Genomic DNA, 23831 nt, shown 5'->3' on the forward strand with positions numbered 1-23831 from the left:
GAAAAATATTTTTCTCTACACCTATTAATACCCTAGTCTGTCATCTAAACTACTAAGTAAAGACATGTTAAAGACTTCACGTTAAAGAAATCATCATAGCTATCTTTCTTAAAAAAAAAAGTCTGTACTAGAGCTGACAAAGTAGAAAAAAATATTTCTAAATTTTCCTACTTTCAAATAATACTTTATTAATAGTTCAAGAAATCTGACCATGTTGTATTTCCTTGAACTTCCTCAAGGTAAGTGCTGGCTCTTTTTGAGTACGCTAGCATTTCAAAAAAGAGCATAAACTAAGCATCTTTGCCTAAATCTTTTAGTTAAACACCTCCATTTCCAGTGTAGGCGAGAGAAATGGTTATTTACCTTCTTGCTTTCCTTTCTGAAAAGAAGGGGAAAGCATTGCTTAACAGGGGCACAGAAAGCAGACAGTGAAGCGATCATTTTAAGTGGTTTAAAGAGTGAGTTCCAAGAAATTTCAGAGAGTAGTTTCAACCTTAAATCACCTTGCCAATTTCTCCTACCTTGCTATATAACTTTCTTCATCCTTGCTGATGTATATAAAACCCCCTAAAAAAGGAAATTAACTCAATCAATACACGCAACTAGAATTTCATCGGGGACTTTCCCATCAATGAGCATCATGGTTCTGGCCCATGTACACACTGAACAGGTGAACTGCATACACAAGTACTCCGAGATGTTCCAGATGGATTTACTACTCACACAGAGATTTCAGAAGCATTTTTGAACATAGCTGTGCCCACAGCGATGAGGGTGGGTGATACAACCTTTGCGGGTGGAGTAATTAGGACATAAAGGAAAACATGTTGAATTCCTATCCCTTTCTGTCCCCAAGTGCCAGTCTGAGATGGTGATGGATGGAAACAGTAATAGTAGAATGTAAGGCAGAGACAGAAGCTGTTTTGTCCAGGTGCTGGAAACACATCTAGATTCTCTGGACATCCAACATCCCTTGTCAGAGCTGCAGCTCCTGCTGAGCTGCTACACAGATGTGAAATCCCCAACTTCTACTCCAGTAAAATTTATAGATGGAAAAAAGGGGTATGTCTGCAGAAAACCAGATGAATTGTAAACTTCCTTATACTTTTGCCACAAGTACTCCATAAAGCATTTTGACTTCCCTTCAAACTCTGTGACTCTCTAGTTTTACATCTTACACGGTCTTCCCCTTAGGCTGTGATCCCTGACTGCCAGAATCCATTCAAAGTCCCTCTTCATCCCTCCTCCAAAGTCCATCAGGGAGCAACATTTGAATTTCCTACACTAAAAGGAAGTAGGAAAACATCAGACCAGGTGACAGGCAATCAGACAAGACACATTCTCTTCCCTGAAACAAGCCAAACTTCCTGCTTACTCTCTGAAGCTGCTCATACTCAGTCTGTTGAACCAAGCAGATGCAGACCATGGTCTCGCACCCAAGACTGGCATCTAGTGGCAAATACAAGTGCCCTCTCCTTGTTTGGCAGAGCATCTGAACCACAAACACAGTAGGTAAAAGTGCAGTATGTGGTCGGTAGCTCTGCAAAGAGAGGCAGCTGGTGGGACTGAATGGTTGGTGGAAAAAACATTTTATCCTCGTCTTCCCACAAATATTTCATCCTTGACTATACACAGGTGCTGTTAAATAGATAAACATACTGAAAAACAGAGATAAGCAATATTCATTTATTATTTTCAGTGAAAAAAATGTTTCTTAAACAAAAGAAGGGATGTTTAATTTTATACTGTCACTGTAAGAAAATTTACTGCAACATCTAATTTAATTTTTTTGGGGGCAGCACAGCAATGTTCTATTTTTGTTATTGAATGAAAGGACTAGTAGCTGGTTATTTTATTAGGAGATCTTTAATGCTTCATTACTGAAGTAATCTGATTTATTCCACATAAGGGAAAATATATATTGTTCTGGAAATTGTAGTGAATTTCAGGGCAAAGTCACTTCCAACAAAACTGATTTAGCAATACCCACAGGTGATGGCATGAACTCCATCAAAGTAAAGGAAATTACCTTTCAAACTCTTGGCAAGAATTTCATTCAGGATACTTGGAAAGAACCAGAGCCTTGAGTGTACTGAGTTGACTGCTAAAGGAATCACTCAGTAATTAAGAGTTGGATCTCAAAAATTAAGAATTCACAGAACTTCAAGTCAAAACATGAAGTTCAGTCTGCACTACTAAGTGCAGTGTTTGTCACATGTAACTATGTCACTGAAAGATCATCAAATTAATGCAAAACCACAAGGAAATTGTTTTTGTTTTAAGTGTTGTATTTAAATAAATTTCTAAGTAGTGTAAACACCACAGAAAGCTAATTTAGGGGCTTTTAACCAAATAAACTCCAAGTTTTGGGGGCTTGAGGAGGGTGTTTTGTTTTTAACTTTAGTGGTTGCTGCTTGAAGATTATATGCATATAATTTAAAAGTTGAACCAACAGGAAAGGCGGTAATAATTTTTATATCTTTTCCCTTAGATGCCATTAGACTTTCTTTTATGACTATTGGCTCTCCAGGTCAATCTTTATATCTTTCAAAGGGAAAATAATTTTGACCATTTCTAAAAAGATGATCTATCCCACAGAGTAAAATCCACTTCCCATAAGGACAGGCATTCATTTCAGATACATATGTAAAGCAATTTTAATATTATATAAATACTCATTTATCTATCTATACAGCTATCTAATTTTGTTACAAGCAGGTTTGTGAGTTTTGGAAGGAAACACCACGTAGGAAAGGACATCTGTATGAAAGCACTGTGGACGTCTTGTGGTCATGAAAATATGCTCCACAAATATGGCATTTCTGAAACATCTGAAAAAAACTGCACCACATCACAGAGCAGAAACTGCTCCTACCCTCAAGCTCTTCATGTTACAAAATGAATAAGCTTTTCTAGGCAGGCCTTGTGAAGTTCTCAGTAGGCTGTGTTCCTTCTTGTGGACTCTCAGAAAACAAAAACAATGTATGGAAAAAGCAGTCTTGGTATAGATTTCAGACTACCAATTTTTAATTTCAGGCCAATTGAAATATCTCTATGGATGATAAATATACTTAAAAAAAAAAACCATTAACGTGCCTTTTGTCATACTATGCAATGGAGAGTTTTTTAAAAAAAATAAGTGCGTTGGTGTTTTTTTAATCTCAGAGATAGAAAGAGCACAAAGCATTAAGACAATTAGGCAAAATGATGGACTTGAACACATGCTGCATATTACAGTTCACATGTATGCATAACTTCCATTAATGTCAGTATGAGTTATGTGTACACTGCTAAAAAATAGACCATAACAAAAATATTTCCTCCAGAATGAATATAATCATATTTTTAATAGACATTTGTGAAAAATATCAAAATCACATATTTAGAAAGTAACATGCAAATGCAAGTCCTTCTCCAAACTTAATATTTAGAATTCTTTAAAATAAATCTTACTTTTTCACATGTTGTCATCAAGTTAAGAATAGCTTGATGTTTATCTCCTTCTATCAGACTACCTTTCATTTAATGGATATTATCTATTAAGAGTTTCCAGTTCAAAAAGACCAATCAGGTAATGAACAAGATTAAGTTGCTATCTATTTTTATTCTAAGCTTCCTTAAACAACTGAATGTATATGGCAACATGTAATGACAACTGAAGAAGTTATCTAAAACTGACAACTGATTGTAGCTGGTAAATTAAGATGAACCTTGGCCATGTCAGCCAGATGGGCCTAGAATGAGAGTTATGTTTGGAACTTGAACATAATATACGCACAGGAAATCATCACGAGTGTTCTTAAACACACAGTTCATGCCTATTTAACTGTAAGCTAGTAGCCAAAAACCATGATCACTCAATATTAAAATTGAAAAATGATAAATAGAAGTTACAGTCAATGCTGCCAATTACTAAATTATCTTAAAATATGAGGGAGAAGACACACTATTTTAGTATATTAGTACAATACAGCATTATCATTATTCTGTCAGTGGATGTCTGGGCCTTAGCTGGCACGTACAGTCTGTCTTTGAGAACACAATCATAAAAAGTTGTAATGCTATATTTAGCATATTCAGTTGTAACCCAGCAGTTTTATAAAGTTTGCTTGTCATACACTTATTTCAGTGAGCAATTTCAAAAATTAAACTACTGCAGTAAAATATCTGAATTCTTTCTAAAACACTTTTGCTAATACATGTGTATGTATTAATTTTAGTATATCTTATTAAAGAAACTGAAATGAACATTTACATTTAATTCAGCAGTCATGTAACCCTTCACATACATATAGCTCAAAAAATCAATAAGTAGGTTCATTTTTGCTTCTTTGATTTAGTACTAATGCTGTTTAAAAGGCAGTAAAAGAAAAACAGTAAATATGATAATGTGAATTTCTGTCATTATTCTATTTGTTCTCTCAGTTTAGTAATATTGTACTGTGATTTTATATATTTTGTTTTGTTCTTCTCCTAGACCAGCAAAAGCATCCTGACATCTGAGACCATATTATACTCTTTCCATCTCACCACAAGCAACAGAAGTTCTGCCTGATTCCATCTCTAATACAAACTTGGCTTTGTAACATATTTCACAGAAATTAAAGTTAGGATAGAATTAAAAATAGTAATAGAAGGTATATTTCTTAATAAAAGTGAGTTCCAATCCTAAATTATTAGCTGAACCATAGATTTCGGGGGAGTGATTTGTGTACGAGTTAGAGCATCAAACTCTTAAAAGTAACGACACAGGGCTGAGTAGCTGGGAAAGCTGCCTCACACAGCATTAGGTCACCCTCTGTGGCCTACGTAGGAAGAAGTCTGCATTATAATTCATTTTATTTTATTATTACAGGTAAGAAGGGGTTTGATATTAAATTAGAATTTCAGACAAATTTTAGGTCAGTTCATGATTAAAAATGAAAACTGCATATGAACAATTGGATCTCTTGACAGAAAAAAGAATAATGGCACTCTCAGTTTAAGTAGAAAGCACTCACAATTTAACTAGAAATTTTAACCAATTTTTTAGATGCAAATTAAAAATTTTCTTCTAATTTTATTATTTTACTTTTAAAAATTTATACTCTAAAAACACACTATATGTTTATATCTAATTTTAAATTCAAAAATATTCCTAACTTGGACCTTTGATACTTGCTCTTCCACCACTACGACCATCCACTCAGACCTTCATTCATCAAATACAACAGCTTTTATCAAAAGAGAAGTCAAACTTCACTAGTTTTTGCCAACCTCGCTTCCCAGACAGAAGATGCATGCCTTACACAGTTCCTCTGTGAGGTTCTGCAAACCCAACCCAAAAAGTCACAATAACTGAATTAAAGACAGTGTGCTTTTTTTTCCCTGTCTTGCTCAATGATTGCTAATTATGATAAAAAAGAAAAAAAAATACCATTCAGACAAAAACTAAGCATGCACTCAAAGAAACAGACCAAAGGACTGTACAGAAAATATATGACTGCATGAAATATACTGGCACTGAGCATCTGAGTTATCATAGATGAATATGTACATATAAAAGAAAAGCAAAAAACTAAAGACTTTTATCTATTATAGAATATATCACATACTACTTCAATTCATATGTGCTCCCATTTTTCTGTATAGATACAAACCTCATTAAATAAAAAAGCAGAAGTACTTTTGATTTCACTGCAAACAGTGAAACCCACTTTTATAAACCTACTTTTATAAAATTCAAGTAAGCAAATCACAGAATCACAGAATGTTACAGATTGGAAGGGACCTCAAAAGATCACCTAGTCCAATCCCCCCGCTGGAGCAGGAGCACCCAGATGAGGTTACACAGGAAGGTGTCCAGGTGTGTTTGAATGTCTCCAGAGGAGGAGACTCCACAACCCTCCTGGGCAGCCTGTTCCAGTGTCTGTCACCCTCACTGAGAAGAAGTTCCTTCTCAAATTTAAGTGGAACCTCTTGTGTTCCAGTTTGCACACATTACCCCTTGTCTTACCATTGGTTGTCGCCGAGAAGAGCCTGGCTCCATCCTTGTGACACTCACCCTTTGTATATTTATAAATATTAATGAGGTCACCCCTCAGTCTCCTCTTCTCCAAGATCCCTCAGCCACTTTGCCTTATTTACAAGAACATTGTTATTATTTTTCTGATTATTTAACTTCCTTTAAAATGTAAAGATATCTGAAACAACTTAGCTGAATTTGCTGGCTCAATTTCCCATGGAAGTTGTAGTGTGTTAATATTTTATTTGCATGTAACAAAGGAGACAGCTTTCAAAAATTCTTCTCATGTCAATTGTTGAATACTTCTAAAGTAAAGACTTCTGCATTTCTCTATTTTAACAGGAATTTACCAGTTTTAAAACTACTAGAAGTCCCTAGATTCAGACTTGAATAAATACACAGAAAAAACAAACCACCACTACTACCAACAACAAAAACTTCTTTTATAGCAAGAAAGTATTAATTTTTACTTTCCTGTAAAATAGATAAATCAATGTACTTACTTCATTTCTAGAATTTCTTCAAGCTGTTTTCTTCGCTCTATTCTCAGGTTAGTCAGATGTGCTTCTTTTTCAGCCAAAGACTGCTGTGTTGAGGCAAGACGAGCTTTGGTAGAATCTAATTCTTGTCTAGTCTTTTCCAGTGCATTCATCAGCTCTTCTACCTAAAGAAAGAAAACACTTAAGCTCCATATTCTTTACAATTAGTAAATCTTAAATCTGTATAAATATGTATTTTAAAAGAAAAAAAAAAGAAACAAAAAACAAACAAACAAAAAAATTATTTTAAGTAAATATCTGTCCAAATTTATTCCTTTTCTAAATCTTTTAAAAACTAACAATAAAAGTAGTCTTTAAATACCAAAAAATCTTACCGGTTCCATGAATCTATTGAGTAATACGCAACATTTATACAAAACAGAACTCACAGATTGCCAGAAATCTATTTAACCTGGGCCACTGCCACATAAGACAAAACTTACAAATATTTTGTGCACCATTTATATTATTTAAAGTCAGGGTGGTGGTAACTCATCATAATAGTAATATCAGAAATTTTAGATGCAGCTGAAGATACTGCAATATAAAACTGCTCCTGACAATCCACGTATTTTTCATCAAAAAATGTGCACCCTTCTGTGCAGAACAGGCTGCCCAGGGAAGATGCAGACTCCCCTGTTCTCGGGTATTTTCAGATCTTGACTGAATGAAGCCTGGAAAATCTGATTCAACTTCAAAGTTATCTCTGCTTTGAGCAGGGTTTAGACTGCGTTGCCTCGAGTGGTCCCTTCTAACCTTAATTATTCTATGATTCTGAACTTTAAATGTCTGTTACTGCTCTAATAACAACTGAGTTATTTTTCTCATGACAACTCTGAGAATCTCTGTAGTATGAAACATAAGAAAGAGTGATCCCACTCTGTGTAGCTTTGCTAAATGTCAACTGGATGTAGGATAAATTGTTTATTGCAGAAACTGAGAAAACCTTCATCTTTTCAGAAAACAAAATTCAGAATAAAAAAAAAAAAAAAAAGGTGCATGACATATTCTATCACATTATTTAAAGAACACAGTAAAGAATGACATGACACCTGTCTGGTAGCACAAAATTTACTGTGTGGTGAATCACTGTAACCACAGAATCAGAGGGTCATGAATAGTCTCTAGCAACCACAACACCAATATGATTTCCACCTATTCAAATGACAGATTTTGCATTAAGAGCTGCTAGTAAACAACAAACTTAATTTGTCTTTATGAAATATAATTATTTCAATAATGAGTGTCCTTTTTCCTATATTTTCTTTCTCATCTCCTTTATCCATATATTAACATTGTATAAATTAGCCAACATTTCAGGAAGAACACCTAAATAAAATGAAACAGAAGACTGGATATATACCAGTTGTTTATGTTATTGAAGTCATTGAGAAGCATTCACTTTGGTGGTGTATTGAAAAGCCTGACAATGTTCCACTGTGGTCATGTAGTCAGTTTGTCTACAGAGAAAATAAGATGTTTTCTCCCAAGTTCATGCTTAATTGTTGTTTGTTGTTGCCATTATCTAAATACTATTAGCATGGAATCAGTGTTTAAGCGCCACATAGTTCCATTTGAACACACATTGCTGCCTATATAACAGGTTCAATAAAGCAAAATAAATATTACAGACTTCATAAAGTTATAATGAGGACTCACACCCTGTTTAAAAATACTGATGTTCAACCTTCCACTCAGAAAGTAAAAACAGTGCAATCCTGATACAAATGAAACAGCAAGGAGTGCAAATTGTGCAATAGAATCTGTGCAGGTACAAGATTCCGCTAAAGCAAACCCTCAAGAAAGATGAAGGTTTTAGATATCTTTGTAACATTATTATCTAGTGAACCTTCACAATAGAAGCAGCAGAGAAAATATACTTGAGGGAAATAAAAAAATAAAAAAAGCTGGATTTGCACTTAAAACCCAGCAATATATATAAATATAAACCCCACAAATGAAACAGCCAACCAACCACAAACACATAAGGAGACAGATCATATTTCTTTAAAAATTTATTCCGTTTCTAATGTAACACCAGATACTTCCTTTTCTGTTTTAGTACAAGAACGCAAACCCATGGTGTCTCCAACAAGGACAAGCCTCAATAACCGAAACGTGATATTTCTTCCTGTTTTTTGGGGTTATTTCTTAGGCTCATCCTTGTGGTTTCTAAAAACTGCACATAGTTTCTGCTGAGCCTTCAGCCTGTTCGATAATTCCAGGCAACATACATTAATGGAAACAGTAGTAAGGATTCAAGGCCACGAAGTCATTCCTTCATACAGACCCTTGCTTCAAGGCAGTACCTTTAAACACCAAGTCACTCCACACTTGTAGATCTGTTTGGCAGATGAGAACATAAAAAAGAACAGTAGCACTTCTGTATCTTTAGTGTCATTGCCCTCCTTTTCCTACAGGTTCAGCTGAATTTAGCACCCAACCTGTTCACTGACTGAAAGCTCACCTAATTTCTGATATATCACATCAGTTTCATTTTAAAACATTTAATGGAATTAAAGACTTGTGGAAACCAAAGCTGTGGATTTGTTAATGTGTATTTATAACATACTCTTCTATTACCAGACAAAAGAGATCAAAGCTTAAAAGAGAGGGAAAAAACCTTTAAAAATTTAAATATGAAAACTTTTTCAAACCACAAATCGTTAACACATGTAGACATGGAAGTTATACTTTCATTTACACTTTCAACACAATATTTGCCAGATAGTACTTCCTTCACTTTTGGAATATGACCCAAGTTCAGAGTTGCATGTTTTCCCAGTTAACTGTCTCACCAACACCTGCAGCAGAATTCTACTGGCAGGCATGTGGAAAATAAACTGATTTGTTTTGGTTTGCTTTTTCATCAACTACTATCAAATGTAAATGTGTGAATGCTGAAGTTGCACACACAATCATCTTAGCATGCTTATTATGTGGCTGTAACAGATATATTATAACAGGAAATTAACTTTAAGCACTGAAGGTAGTATTAACTAGATATAAAAGTCTAGGGGTAAAAAAGCATTGTAAAACATAAAACGAATTCTTAATCTAAGCACATGTTCTCTTCTTTGATATTAGAATTAAAATTATGCCAGAAAAGATGAAGGGTTAATCTTGATTTACTGCCTCCTAGTCCTACTGTGAGAAATAGAACAAAATCCAGTACTACTAGTGCAGAATTTTAGATTTCTGATCCATGGCAAATGCCTCTTTTGCCGCATTTAGGGGAACATAATCTACAGAATACTTTCCTTTCCAAAGTACTGGTATAGTCCTGCCTCCCAGGTTTTTTTCAGTTTTTTCACTTTCTGGATATTGTGAGTCCCCTGTTGAAGTATCAGTTCAATAGTGACCTAGAAGCACGTTTACATACTCTTCTTACCACTGTACAAAGGATCAAGATAAATTTTGTATTTATGACCACTTCTGTTACCTGTAATGTCTCATCCAGCCCTTTTCCTCCCAAACTGAAACATCTATTCTAACCTAATTACCACATATGCATCCTTAAGACCTTTATTTACACAGAAATGTCTCTCAAATAACTGCTGTTCATCAGTAACATCTTCTCAAATCCAAGCACCATTTTAAATGCCCCCATGTGCTGGGCAGGCAGCACTGACGTTTGGCCAGAGCCGCTGGTGCAGCCCCTCCTGATTCCCTCTGCTTGCCAGGTGGGTATTGAACATCTCCAAACTCCAGGGGGGCTCCTGACCCAGCCTGGCAAGGCAGTTAGTGCCTTTCCCCACTGTATCTCTTAGTCTAGTTACTTCTCATCAGAAACTTTGCTGTTTTAGATACTGCTGAAGAACTAATATGAATTCATGTTTTAAAAAAGTTTACCATGAGAATCTCACTGAATACAGAGATCCTTGCTAGTAAGTACTCTATATCGTGAACACATTATTAACCGTTTTTTTTTTCCCCTTTGCAAGACAATGGCCTCATCTGATCCTTTGCCTTTTCTAATAAATGCCATTATTTTTTTCATACTTTAAGAAAGCCTAACTGACCTCAGCGCTTCAAGGATTTTATTAAAATCACTACTAGAAGTAAGTTTATATTTCAGAATGGCAGAAAACTGGAAAACTAAACTATTTTAATTCCCTCTTAGTTTTGAGTCTATTTTAAATGAACACTTTCTACTTCTTTTGCAGCTTCACATTTTCAAGTTCAATCAGCAGCATTTCACACCAAGATAAGAACAGAAAAATAAATTAATGTGGTTGAAGCATACATCTGTGCTACCAGATTCTGCAAATTAAAGAAGGTTGGAGTTCAAACGAATGACAGTTTGTTAAAAATGCCCTGGAGCATTCCTAATTCCAGATTGGATTCGGCTCAGCACAACTCATGCTAACACAATACTGTTCCAGTTTGTGAGAATAAGAAGGGGGAGGGACAATTGCATGTTTTCTGAGTTCAAGTATAATATATTTCTGCAGGATGATGAAGAGCTGGTAACTTTCCAGCAATCAAGGTTAGCATTATTAGTATTACTATCTTTAAAGAGCTGGCACTTCATTTTAATGATACAAGTGATAAATATAAAGAGCACTGTATTTCCCTAGCTCAAATTTTAAAGTATCAGTAGCTGTACAAAAAATCCATAACTAATTTAAAACCTAATCTTGTGTTAGTACCCACAGACCATTCATGAATTTTATATAGTAAAATAAAATAAATAAATCCTACTATTCATTTATAGATTCTTCACTTCAATGCAAGAATATTAACCATTACAAATAGTAATAATAATAGTAATAATTAACAAACTATTAAATTCAATCACTACAGGTTTATGTGAGTTGTATTTTTATAAGAAGAGGTCAGTCAGTGTAAAAATTCATCCAGTTGTTTTCAAAAGTGTTTCTTTTTTTTCCATTGCCTATGGAAATACTTTTTTTTTTTTGCCTAGTTACACACTACATAAATGTCAGTTATCTCCAGTTCAGCAAAGACTAATTTAATACAATCTATATTTGGGGTTTTTTGTTTGGTTGTCTTTTTCCCATGACTAAGCATGAGATCACCAAAAAAAAAAAAAATATATTAAAAAAAAAAAAACAATGAAAGACTATATTCCTAAAAACTTCTCTTTATGGTTTTGCTACAAATGTATTCTGTCACTGGACTAAAAGGACATGGATAACACATTCACAGAGATGAGGGAAAACACACAAAAGCTCCATTTGTGCACATAAACATCCATCTACCAGCTCTTGCGACTCACAGGCTGGAGACTGCAGGTTTCTGGCTACTGGCTTCCCTGTGCTGGGCACGGTGCAGGGTGTGCCGGGCATCCCAGCGTCCTGCTCTGGCGGCTGCTGCCCGGGCAGGCACCGCTCCATCTCATGACTAACTCAATCACACACCTCCAGGAGGTCCAACACAAGTCACGCGAACCCACTGCTCTTCAAATTGCCAGCCCTGCCTGTATTTGTAAATACCTTGTTTCTTTCTGTTTCTAATGGGAACTTGGGTAGTGTACAACTGCCTAAACAGTTAAATTACAAAGGTGTTTTTCACAAAAGCAAACAGGCGTAGCAAAGTGTCATACTGAGCTTTGCAAGACATGGAAATAAACTCTTTGTCACCCTCCCCTCCACTCTCTTCCCATCCCATTTGTCATCCGTAGCCAAATTCCTCACTTCTAATCTTCAATCGCAGCTTTTAAACCCAGGAAACAGGTTTAACAAAACCAGTATACGGAGGCTGATGTTTCTGAACCTTTCCAAATGAAGAAATTAGACACATGTTGTCTCTCACAATTTTGGACACTGACGGAGAAGAAAAAAGTACTCATATTCTAGAATGCATATAAACTTTTAAATAAACACCATAAGTGAAGAATTTGGCAGAAAATTAAGTAGAACACAAGTAAGGCCCAACAATATCAACCAGCAGTGCAGCAGTGGTATAAGACAAATTACCAGAAGCACTGAAATATCTATCCCCTTGGAATGACTTGCCAGCTTCCTCGGAACACAACAGCGTAATTATCAAATGGGATGCCATGCTGCAGGATTTGAAATTAGAAACCTTATTGAGATTATTACATAATGTAGGATTAAAAATATTTTAATCCTCATGCTGAGTGCTATGTTAAAAATACATGAGGTTCAGTTTTATTGTTGGCCTCTGTGCTCTACTGTCCTGTTTCTCGAAGGATGAAAACAAAAACTATTCTCAAGTGCAAACAAAAACAATGCTTCCACTTCAGTTCTATGAATACTGTCGTCTATTTCAACACTTTATCTTGTGAAACACAACTGGCCTCTAGCTATAGTATTCTCAATTAGTTTCAGCTAGAACGCACTGTATGACAACCCACTGTCAAAATGTGAACGTGACCTCCTGCAAAACCAAAGATGGCAGAATACTCCTCACAGGTACAGCTGGAATGTTTCACCCCAAACAAAGGTTCTTTCATTAGCAGGAGAATACAGTTATATGATGCGGGAATTAATGTCACATTTGGAATGCTATGTAAATTAGGAAAAAACAAAACAAAACAAAACAACCCTTAGATGATGTCAATAAAGACAGAGTATTTGAAGTGTTGAAGGAATCAGATAACAAATGTTCTTTGTCCAAGGTAAACTTCAAGCTGCCAAGGCCCTACTCACTGTTGGCCTCATCCAGATCTGCACTGTAATGGACACAAGACCAAGCACCTGAGCAACCCTGCAATTCCACTTCTTAAAAAAAAAAAGTTGTGTTTTTTTTAATTTAGTTTGAAAATTAATTATTTAATTAACATATCTTAATAGTTTTCTCTCCTTTTCCATTGAGTTTCAGCTGAGCAAGTCTGTGATTGTTTTAAATGGTTATTGGTTTCAATTCTGACCTAACTTACACTTGTTTGATACAGTGCAAAACTAATTACAAAAGTAGCATTAAAAGTGTTTTATAGTTGTGCAAATGAAAGCAGATTTAGATATATTGATAAATTACAGAGCTCAACCTCGTGTTTTCAGAAGTATTAAAAAAATATGTAATTGAACTAGCTATTGAACATATGTTGATTTCAGTTGGACACTTGGTTGTCCTACAGGATATTGTATCTGGAAGAGAACTCTTACAGACTGAAAACAATTACACTGTGTGATTTCAGTGTTGAGTCTTTTTAGATAAACCATGCAAGTAGAGCAGAGCAACTCTTTAGCTGGTGTTAAAGCACAGCGCTGTCAGACTGGCCTCTCTGGTTAATGTCAATAGCACTGCGTATAAAAGGTGACTAAAGTGTGTACAAATGTTGATCTTTGGAGAAGGCATGCCTAGAATCATACACACATCTACTATTTCATCCACCAGGTCAACTTCAGGGAGAGAGGGCAAATTGGGAGTTTTCTTGCCAAAAGCTGATTCTTAGCACACTTGTTAGGTTACACTGCACAAAGCTACTTCCCCACTGCTTTTAAGCAATAGCCCAAATATATTATTAAATTTAGAAATGCTTCTCCCTTAGAATATTTCCCAAGGCAGCAGGGACTCGCATGGTATGTGTAAAGACTTACTGCAAACAGGTAATTTATGTACATAAGAGTTTCTCCACACACTGCAGTATGTTTACAAAATGTGAAATACAAAGCAAGATTATTAAAGTGAAAATGTTATTGTATGAAAATACTTGGATTGTTTTACATGAGAAATCTCAGAAAATAAGGTTTCCAAACTAGTTTCGACAAAAGCTAAATAACATTAATATGCAGCAAGATAACCAAAAAGATTCCTGTAACTGTCAACAGGTACAGCTTCTCCACCAGACAAATTTGATACTGTTTTTAGTACTGTGACTTTAAACACAGTGTTCATGTGAGTACTGAACACCTAGGGAAGCTGCATCCGTGCTCTTAACACAGATCATCTCTCCCTGTTTACTTAATTCTATGCCATTTTTACTATAAAATTATTATGCAACATTTTATTGGCTCAGCAAACCTACAAAAATTCACAGTGGACATGCTACATGATTAAAAACTAAAATCAATTCCTATTGTATATAATGCAATATCAACTACATACATGCATTTAAGAAAAGTCATGGTATGTGTGTACATAAAAGAGCCAAGTTCCAGCTCTGGCCCATCGATTTACAGATCACTCTTATCAAGAAAAAAAAGGTAATACTTGCTATAGCAATTGGTAGTTATATCCTTACTCAAATTTATCCAGAGCCACAGGTGAAATAAAGGAGAACACAGGCAGCAGGACTACAAAGAGCTAAGATGCTTCAGACATGATATGAATATAAGCAACATGAGTTTACCAATAGGGGCTCCATCTTTATAGGTCAAATAAGCTGCACCTAAGCCTTAAAAATAAATGTTATCTATTTTGTGTAAGTTCTGGTACTTTTCTAGGGAAAAGGGTTCCTTAGAAGGAAATCTAAAAAAACAAAACAAACAAACAAAAATACACACACACAAACACAAAAAAAAAAAAAACCAAAACAAACAAACAAACAAAAAAAAAAAAACGAAAAAAAAAACCAACAACACACCTGTCTTTGGAGGGTCTCTTAATGAAGAAACCAGTCAATAGAACAGAACTGAAGTGCTATAAGCCTGGCCAGGATAGGACAGCCAATAGGACAGCCAGGAGACAACAAAATGTCTGACAACTGGACTCCATTATTAACACATGATAAGCTAGGAATGATCATACGATGGAGCAAAAAAAAAAAATACCAACCCAGAATTTGTCAGCAGGAATTCCTCAATGAAGGCAGTTTACAACCAGCACATCAAAGCTTCAGTGGGCTAAATAAAAATCTTGCTCAAATAGTAGCTCCCTGTGCATGAAACTATCCCCACACCTACTACACGGAAAGAAGCTTACTGGATAAATCAGTCACAGATCATAGTGCCTCCCCTCAATCGCTAGAGAGAAATTCCCTGTGGGAGGAAGAAGCAGAGCTGGAGGAGCAGGATGCTGAACTGAATTCAACAAGTCTAAGGAAATACTACTTGTGCAAAAAGAGAGCCAGATGTGAGGATGGCTGCAGAGCCTGGTGCCTCTGGGAGGAGAGCTGCTGCCATGCAGCAGAAGCCGAGAAACATCACAGAGCCCCTAGATGCCTCCACGGTGCTGCAGGCACGCTATTCAGGAGAAAACTCTGCAGCAACTAAACAGATCCTTACACACAATTGCACAGCCAGAATGCAATGCTGCAGAGCAAAGTTAAAAAGACACAGAATGTGCAGAATTACACACACACAGAGCATGCAGAAAATATGGCTCACTGTGATTACAGAGATGGGAGAAGAAAATCAGGTAAGAGAGAGAATACTGACAGCAGCAGGAAGACAAAGTCGTCAAAGAAATTGTCCTTCTGAAACTGCACAACTTTCCTCAATCACTATCTGAAGGAAGAAAGAGGAAGAGATTTTATAACCTTGATTTTACTCCAGATTAGCTCCTGAAAAATTCATCTCCATCTCTTTGTGAAATATAGCAAGAGTTAACAATGAATAAAAACATCATTGGGAAAAACAAAGATGCAGAATTACAGAACTTGCTCTTTCCCAGGCAATAAAACCACATTGTCTGACCGCCACTGAACCAAAACAAGATTTAGTGAGGATGCCTAGATGAAGAAAAAGAGCTGTCACTTAAACTGCTGCATCACCTACAAAGAAAACAAATATTTCAATTCTGTCACATCAGCTTGTGAGAGTTTGGCCCAAGTACAAAAATGCAAATATTGTAATTCAGGTTTCAAAACCTAGACTTTTTGTTCGTCTCCCCTCATGCAGTTAATGATATACCAGCCAAATATGCATTTGGTAATGCATTTCTTCTGAATCATAGATTTTTATTTGCTAGACTGAGAAAGAGGAGGAGATTATTATAATGCTTATGCTCCTATTCACCTTATCACTACACTATTCCAGAGCACTGATATTATCCCAACATCTACAAGGTACAAAGAAATAATAGAAAAAGACAACAGAAAATGGTGCTTAGCTCTCTATTCTATGAATTCAGATGTTTTTCCCTGTCATAACTGTCCACAAGTCCTCCCCCACTATGATGATCTGCAATTCAAATTTCTATCTCCCATCTAGCATCTTTGGGCTTCTGATGTCATAAATATCACAGTCCTGCGTCTTTAGGAAGCTCCCAGAATTTGCTGAACCAACACTTACTCTTCCACTTCATCTTCCCAACCTGCTGCTCTAGGTTATATTGGAACATTTCTCCATATTATTCTTGGAGTGCTTCGGTTCCAAATTGTGCTTAGTAGTCACTTAACTAATGTTTTTCCTTTTTTGTCTTCTCAGCCCAAAGATGTGACAGTTGAAATATTCTAACAGATCTTCCCTATAGAATTTAATTGATTTCCCAACTATTATCAAGTAGTTATTGCTCAGCCTTTTTGTGGGTTATATGCTCAACAACTAGGGTAAGGCAGCTTTTCTCATTTAGTGATTACAAGCAGATTTAGCCATCTGCTAGAATAAATATTGAAGAACACCAGCTGTCAACATTTAGAAAGAGCTTTCATGCTTCCTAAATTGCACTTCACATTGCATTACAACAGGAATCCTTATGAAAGGCAGCTTCATTAGATGCAAGAATTCTGTTTACAGGTAGTATGAAGTTGCTGTATAGATAAAGTAATAATCAGTTTATAAAAAGAAAACTAAGAGAAAGTGCACTATGAAGCCTTGGCCTGAACTGGGCAACCATAATAATTGTTCTATGGAATTTACTGAAGATTTTACTATTATAACCTTACTTGTATGAACATTATTTAGATATCAAAGCAATGGGCACTGAAGTAAAAGTCTAAGTTTTATACAGCTATAAATATTTTTTTTAGACAAAATACATTAGGCAAAGTTTAATGAGAACAATAATATTTCTCACCAGATGAAAAAAAGGAAAGTAGTAAAAGAAGCATTAACTAAACATAAACTGCCTTTTATTCCTCAGCCCAAGTTTCTTTTCCTTCTTAGTTTATCAAGCCTCTTCCCATGTGAGGCGTAATGTGGGAGAGCCATAAACAGAAAGCATGCAGATCTACAAGTTTATATTATTCACTCTATCTTGAGGCAAAATATACGGGCACTAAGAAGACATGTCAAGTGACAGAACTTCCAAAACTTAAAGCCGGGCAGCTTGAACTGGCCTTGATGAGAACTGTCTTTTGGATCTCCTTGACCTTCCATGTAAACTAATACCCTTGCCACTGTTCATACTCTGTATAACAGTTCTCATCACGACATGTCTTTTATTATTCTTTAGTCCCTCTCATCCAAAGACCGGTTTGGTTTCAGAGGACAGAGATGACTATGTCCACATCAAGTTGTACATTTGAAGGATTTTTTAAGATCTAGTCTCGCTATGCAAGGAACACACAATCCCACAAGTGGGGATACACTAAAACTGTATTAGAGTGTATTTACATACCTACGTATTTACACAATGTGTTATAAACTAATGCTTGTTTTCTTTCTCAACTTTGTACGTGCTTTTGTCTCACAGACAAACTTTATTAAAGAAGGCTCTGCTACAGCCAGCAGTTAGGTCACTTGAAGAATCAAATTTCTATTTTACAGGTACAACTTATGAAACAAACAATTCTTAAATTTATCATATATTAAGTAAACAGTAATGTACTATGAATTAAGTAGGCAGTTTTTTTAAGGCAGAAGAGCACTTCCATTCATTTCAGACTGCCTGATAGAGAAACATCACCCGTTGATGCTTAAATTATACATATACTATTTCAGATAGGGTATTGAGGTTCTCAAATTAGCTCCAGTACCTGATAAAGTAAATGAAATTTGTTGAGCATCTGATCTGTACTAGACGCAAAATCCTCAACATTGTATTGATGTGTTTTAAGAGATCTAACCTCCAAAATGTTCAACAAAGAAATTATTATTCTTTCATTCACAGCCTATTTATATATTAATACATATTTTATGTATATGTTATATATTAATATAAAAAATAGTAACACCAACAATATAACTGTGTGCTCACAACATACAATGCCACAGTGAAAAAAAAAATGGCCTACAATGGCTGGAATTACAACTGCTGTGTTAAGTACACAGGACTCTAAGAAGCAGGTTATGTAGTTATTTAATTATTCTATTCTTCATATTTCTAGCCAGATGCAAATATTTTTTCGAAATATTTGGGAATGAGGATAGTCTAAATATAATATACTTTTAGTGGAAATAACATTTGCTCCATTCAGACCTCAGGCACTGCTGATGGCAGTACAAGACTGGAATGTGCAGATAATTATCTTTGAGGCTAGTCAACAGCTAGAAGTCCCTCATAATATCACCTTTAAGATCAAGCCAAGACATTCCAGTCTGAATCAGGGTTTATTTATTAAAGGATTTAGCACTTTCAGATCCAATATTGCCTGGAAGACCACCAATTTCCACTCCCAAATATCTAATTTCTCCAGTTTCTTGGTGCATACATAAGAGCTTCAAAACCACTTCAGTGAACACACACATATGCACGTAAATGACAACTAAATTCCTTTCCCTCTCTAAGATGAATTCCACAGGAAACACCTCTACCAAGCAAAATCTCCACAGAGACTGAAGCAGATTTCAATAATTCTAATTCGTTTAGAGAACACAGCTTAGAGATTTTTTACTGAAAGTTGGATTTTTCTTGATCTTGCTTGGTATAAGGGATACTGAGAAGAATAGTGTTTTCAAGGCTAGTAAAAAAGGAAATAAAATTAAATCACTGGTATATGTAATCAACATATCTTTCCATCTTCCTTGGGATAACAAAGACACAGTGGTAAGTAAATACATACAGGATCTTTGAAAATTTTCTTATCTAGCTGGGCAATTAAAATTGAGAGTTTACTTTTTCTTATTTTAAGAAACTCTGTTTACAATTAGTAAATGAAATATTCAAAATTAGAGCTCAAGAATTCCCTTATAAGTTGAATTTTTCAGTCTGGGGTCTTTTTTGTGCTGGTGTCCCTTATCTAAAATCTACTGTTCATTACAAGATCAAAAGTAACAGCTTATAATACAACATCTGTTCAGTAAATTCATGTGATAGTGTAATATTAAAGAGGCTTTCTATCAATGAACAAACAAGAAATATAACCTTCCTACATATAAGGGATTTGGTCAACAAAACCTCTAAATGCTCACAGTATGATTCTGGTTATCCAAATTTCCTTGCTGTACATCTCATCCTGTCTGACAGGCACTCCCCATGATACAAACTCAGAGTCACCCAGACAAATTTAGTGTCATGCAAGTTGTTTGAAAAACTGCTATCCTGCTGTAACACATTATGAATATAGTTTAATCTGAGATGTATGTGATGGTACTTGATGTAATGTTATACAACATTCCACCTCAAGAGGAGGGAAAATATGCCATGACAAAAGAGTAACTCTCATTGCTGTAAATGCATTGTAACACATGATAATAAAAATAATAACTATTAACTTACTATGTTGTTATAATATTTCAAAAGCACCAAGTATTTCATACCCAACCCAAAATAATGGCAAAGAATGTTTAAAGATGTTAGGAAAAAAAGAAAAAAAAAGGGGGGGGGGGCGAGGGGAGAAAATAAGGGTATCTACTTTTCCACTACAGTATCTGTAGTATCTGTCTCTCCTTCAGTTAACTGGAGTTTGTAGCTAAGCTGCCAAAAACAAGCCCAGAAGAGAAAAAAATTCCCAAAACAAATAACATAAGCTTCCTGGACATATGAAAGAAGATTCACACTCCTTATCTTAAAGGACAGCAACCTTCCTCTGCCTTCTCCACACAGGGCTTCAAAAAGAAAAGCCAATTACATCCTCTGTTGGGAGGATATACTCTACTCCCATGTTCTGCCTGTGGCTTCAGCAGGGTAGAAGCAGTATAGTTAATACAGATAGCAATCCACTATTATTTCTACCCAGAACTAAAACCATTTTAATATTCCCAGCACAGGCTTATGGTTAAAAGCCCACATGGTCCCATATACATTGTAATATCTAAAATGAGAGTCTGGAAAAAACAAAGAGCTGAACCAAAGTCAAGAGCATTGCTGTCTTTACCAGAGAAGTCAACTCAGAAATAAACACAACTGTTCATGAGAAAGATATTAGAAGCAGTACATTTTCTAGTGATGAGTGGTTTTAGGTGTATAATTTATGTATGCAAACACTCACTGGTGGTATGACCAGAAACACAGATATCATGGAATGAAAAGGACAAAAAATAGGGGAAAGTAGAAGATGTGGATAAATGCTCTCCTAGGCTGACAAATAAAACTAGGAAATTTATATGAAAGACTAGATTGTGACATATTTTCACAAAAGCAAAAACAAAAACAAACGTTGTTGACTCAAGAATGAAGCTGCCATTAGGTCTTCTATAATTTACACTATATTTTTTTCTTCCAGACACTGCCAGTGGGAGGTTTTATAGGACAATGATATACTGAGAAACTTATGACAAGCATGTCCAAACAAAGTAAAACATATTTTTCACAAAACAGTAAACCGTGATAGCTTTAAATCCATGAAGCCAGAGGTAGGCTGAAGACTAATTATAGCAGAATTGTTAACTTGTAAAACCTGTTTAAGGTATTTAAGTATTCTTGACTTTTTTCCAGAAAATATTGTTACAGCAGGAAGTTACTTCAAAAAAAAAGAGTTGAAATAGGAAAGGTGTTATTCATACAAAAATGTCGAACGGTAATATATTTAACAGCTTGATGACAGCAAAAATAGAAACTATCATAACTGGCATCAATTTAAAATGTATCGGGCATAGTAAACAGAATTTTAAAGGACTGAGTAGGCATAAAACTTGAATAGTTTTTTATTCCCAGGAGCTGTCTTTTCTAAGTCATACTTAAGCATTTGTTAGCAAAATAATACATGAGGGTATACCTAATTTTCAGAAAATTTAATGTTCTATGTAAATGGAGATCATGACAGTCAGCCACGCAGTCACTTCTGTAATTTTTAGTGTAGAACCACATGACTAATTACTGAAATACCAAAACCCTCAGAGAAAATATAAAAGCCCTTTCACACATTAAAATAAGTTTATCTGAGCCTGTATAGAATAAGAAAGATTGCTGAAGAAGAACCAAAAATATGTAAAAAATAATATGGATGTGAAGGATAAAATTTCTGATTATTTGGCAGCAGAAGTTTTTCTAATCCTTTTCTTCCTGTTAAAGCACAATCTTGACCCAATAAAAAATTCTCATCTGAGTTATACAAAAAGGCCAAATCAATACCTTATGATTCTCCTGACACTTTCAAATAAAGATGAAGTATGCAACATTTCTCTGGATATACAATTCAGTCCCAAATCTATGTCATAGACTATTAACCACCACCTGAGCAACGGCATGTGATAAGAGGTGCTGAGTATGCACATTATGATGCTTTTTCTCCTTTCATCTTAATATAAGGAATTAATAGTTCTTTAATTCTAATAATTCCAAAGAGAGGATTAAATAGGGTATAGGAACCAAGATGTGGCCATCCCAATAGCGAGATGCGATTGAATTGTCAGCAGTATCTCGGGAGGACAAAGGTAATCTCCTCGCCCATTTACATGGCACATCTAGTCACAAGCAGGGATTTAATTTTTTGTTCTTCTTTTTCCATAATCCCAACTAAAAAAATAATGAACAGGTCCAGCTTTACCTAGACACAACAAATGCTCTCTATCTTCCACCTGGTGCATAAATGCTCTCAGAAATAAAAAGGCTAACAAGAAACTAGGATATAGGACAGAACAAGTAACCTAAATATGACAGCTGTAAAAGAGTACCAGGATCAGAGATTATTTGAGCAAATTAACTATATTTTTCAGCAACTCCTTTCACACATAGTTCTAACCATACTGATGCCCTAACACTTGCATTCTGTGTGTATAATTCAGAGTTAGTCCGTAAATTCTCTAAAGTCATTTTTCTGTTCTTACTGAAGTACTTCTTTAAATACATATTGACTAATCTATGGTTTCATACATCAAGTAGACTATTTTTCATATACAGACTTAAATCTGGCTTTAAAAACTGTACGATGAATTGTAAAAACAGTTGAAAGTTATGATTGGCTGATAAAGTGAAATTCTACTCCATTTCACTTGGATTAGTGTGCAGCTGCAAGATATAAATTCTGTGTGAGAAACAGTACATTTTTTAATGTTCTTTGAATTATCATGTTTTTGCAAAATGAAAGACAACTGGTTTCATATGCAGGTAAGAAATATTGGCATAAGGAATGTTATTTGATTTTTAACTGAGTCATGTTGCCAGAATGCATGAAACAGCTGCATGAGCTGAGTATCTGCCTGAGGCTACAACTGTATTTCCCTCATCCTTTACCACCTGTCTGTGCTAAAGTTACTGGATGCTGCTAGTTGTCAAACCCCAGTGGGATCTTGAACTATCGTAATTACGAAATGCATTCCCTACTATCCTACTGACTTCTAATGTCCAAGCATTCTGTACGAGACAGCATTATACCTTTCACTTGCAAACATTTAAAAGAATCTCATAAATAAACTCACATAAAAACAAAATTACTAAAGCTATATGGAAAGAGTGAGGCTTAACTCTATTAAGCTTACTCTCCTTGATACACCTGTAAATTTATTAAATGATTATGCCAAGACCACTAAACGGCAGATGCTCTTTTACATCACTCTATACTAAGGGCTGTGCTGTTCAAGTAGTTGGTACAACTAGTACTAAGGGAGAGTGAGGAAAAATCTCGCTGTTAGCAGGGGAAAAAAACAACAGGTAACAGAACACTGGAATGTTTTAACATTAGCTAGATGTAGTGAATTTTTATTAGGAATAAAAAAGGCTGATAAAATCTCAGTGCTGCTGAAAAAAAAAAAAAAGGTGATTTTGAGAACTCTTGGGGAACATGTATGATACCAAAAAACTAGGGAATGACAAATATAATTTTGATCTTAAAGGGAAAAAAGGAAGACTGGAGAATTACAGATAAGGTAGTTTGGATCCTGAGACTTACTGAAACAAGTAATCTGCTTCAGACTGTTTGTAAGCACCTAGAAGAATCAATATGCAAAGATTAATGCATTTTAGTTGCATGAAAGGAGGACAGGAATGATGTCAAGGCTGATAATTCCTCCTTTGCAAACACTGCCACCACCAACTCATTCTCAATTCATCAAAAGGTATAAGTATTATAATACCCACAGAGTGTAACTGTGATGCAAAACTTCTGAACTAGTTCCCGAGTTGCTGGGATCAACCACAAAAACTGCAGAAATGTTAAC

At 35.3% G+C, this 23831-nt stretch overlaps 1 protein-coding gene across 1 annotated transcript in view; it reads right to left on the reverse strand.

The window, feature by feature from the left end:
- The window catches only part of ERC2 (ELKS/RAB6-interacting/CAST family member 2), a gene marked incomplete at its 3' end in the record, with an annotated part of 314399 nt that overhangs the window by 90368 nt on the left and 200200 nt on the right, over positions 1-23831 (reverse strand). Inside the window, exon 16 of the mRNA XM_082060309.1 lies at positions 6508-6668. Within this exon, the coding sequence (XP_081916435.1) occupies positions 6508-6668 (161 nt within the window). The remainder of the gene's footprint in view (positions 1-6507; positions 6669-23831) is intronic.

This window comes from Streptopelia decaocto, assembly GCF_964273445.1.
Source record: "Streptopelia decaocto genome assembly, chromosome: 8".
Classification (NCBI taxonomy): Eukaryota; Metazoa; Chordata; class Aves; order Columbiformes; family Columbidae; genus Streptopelia; species Streptopelia decaocto.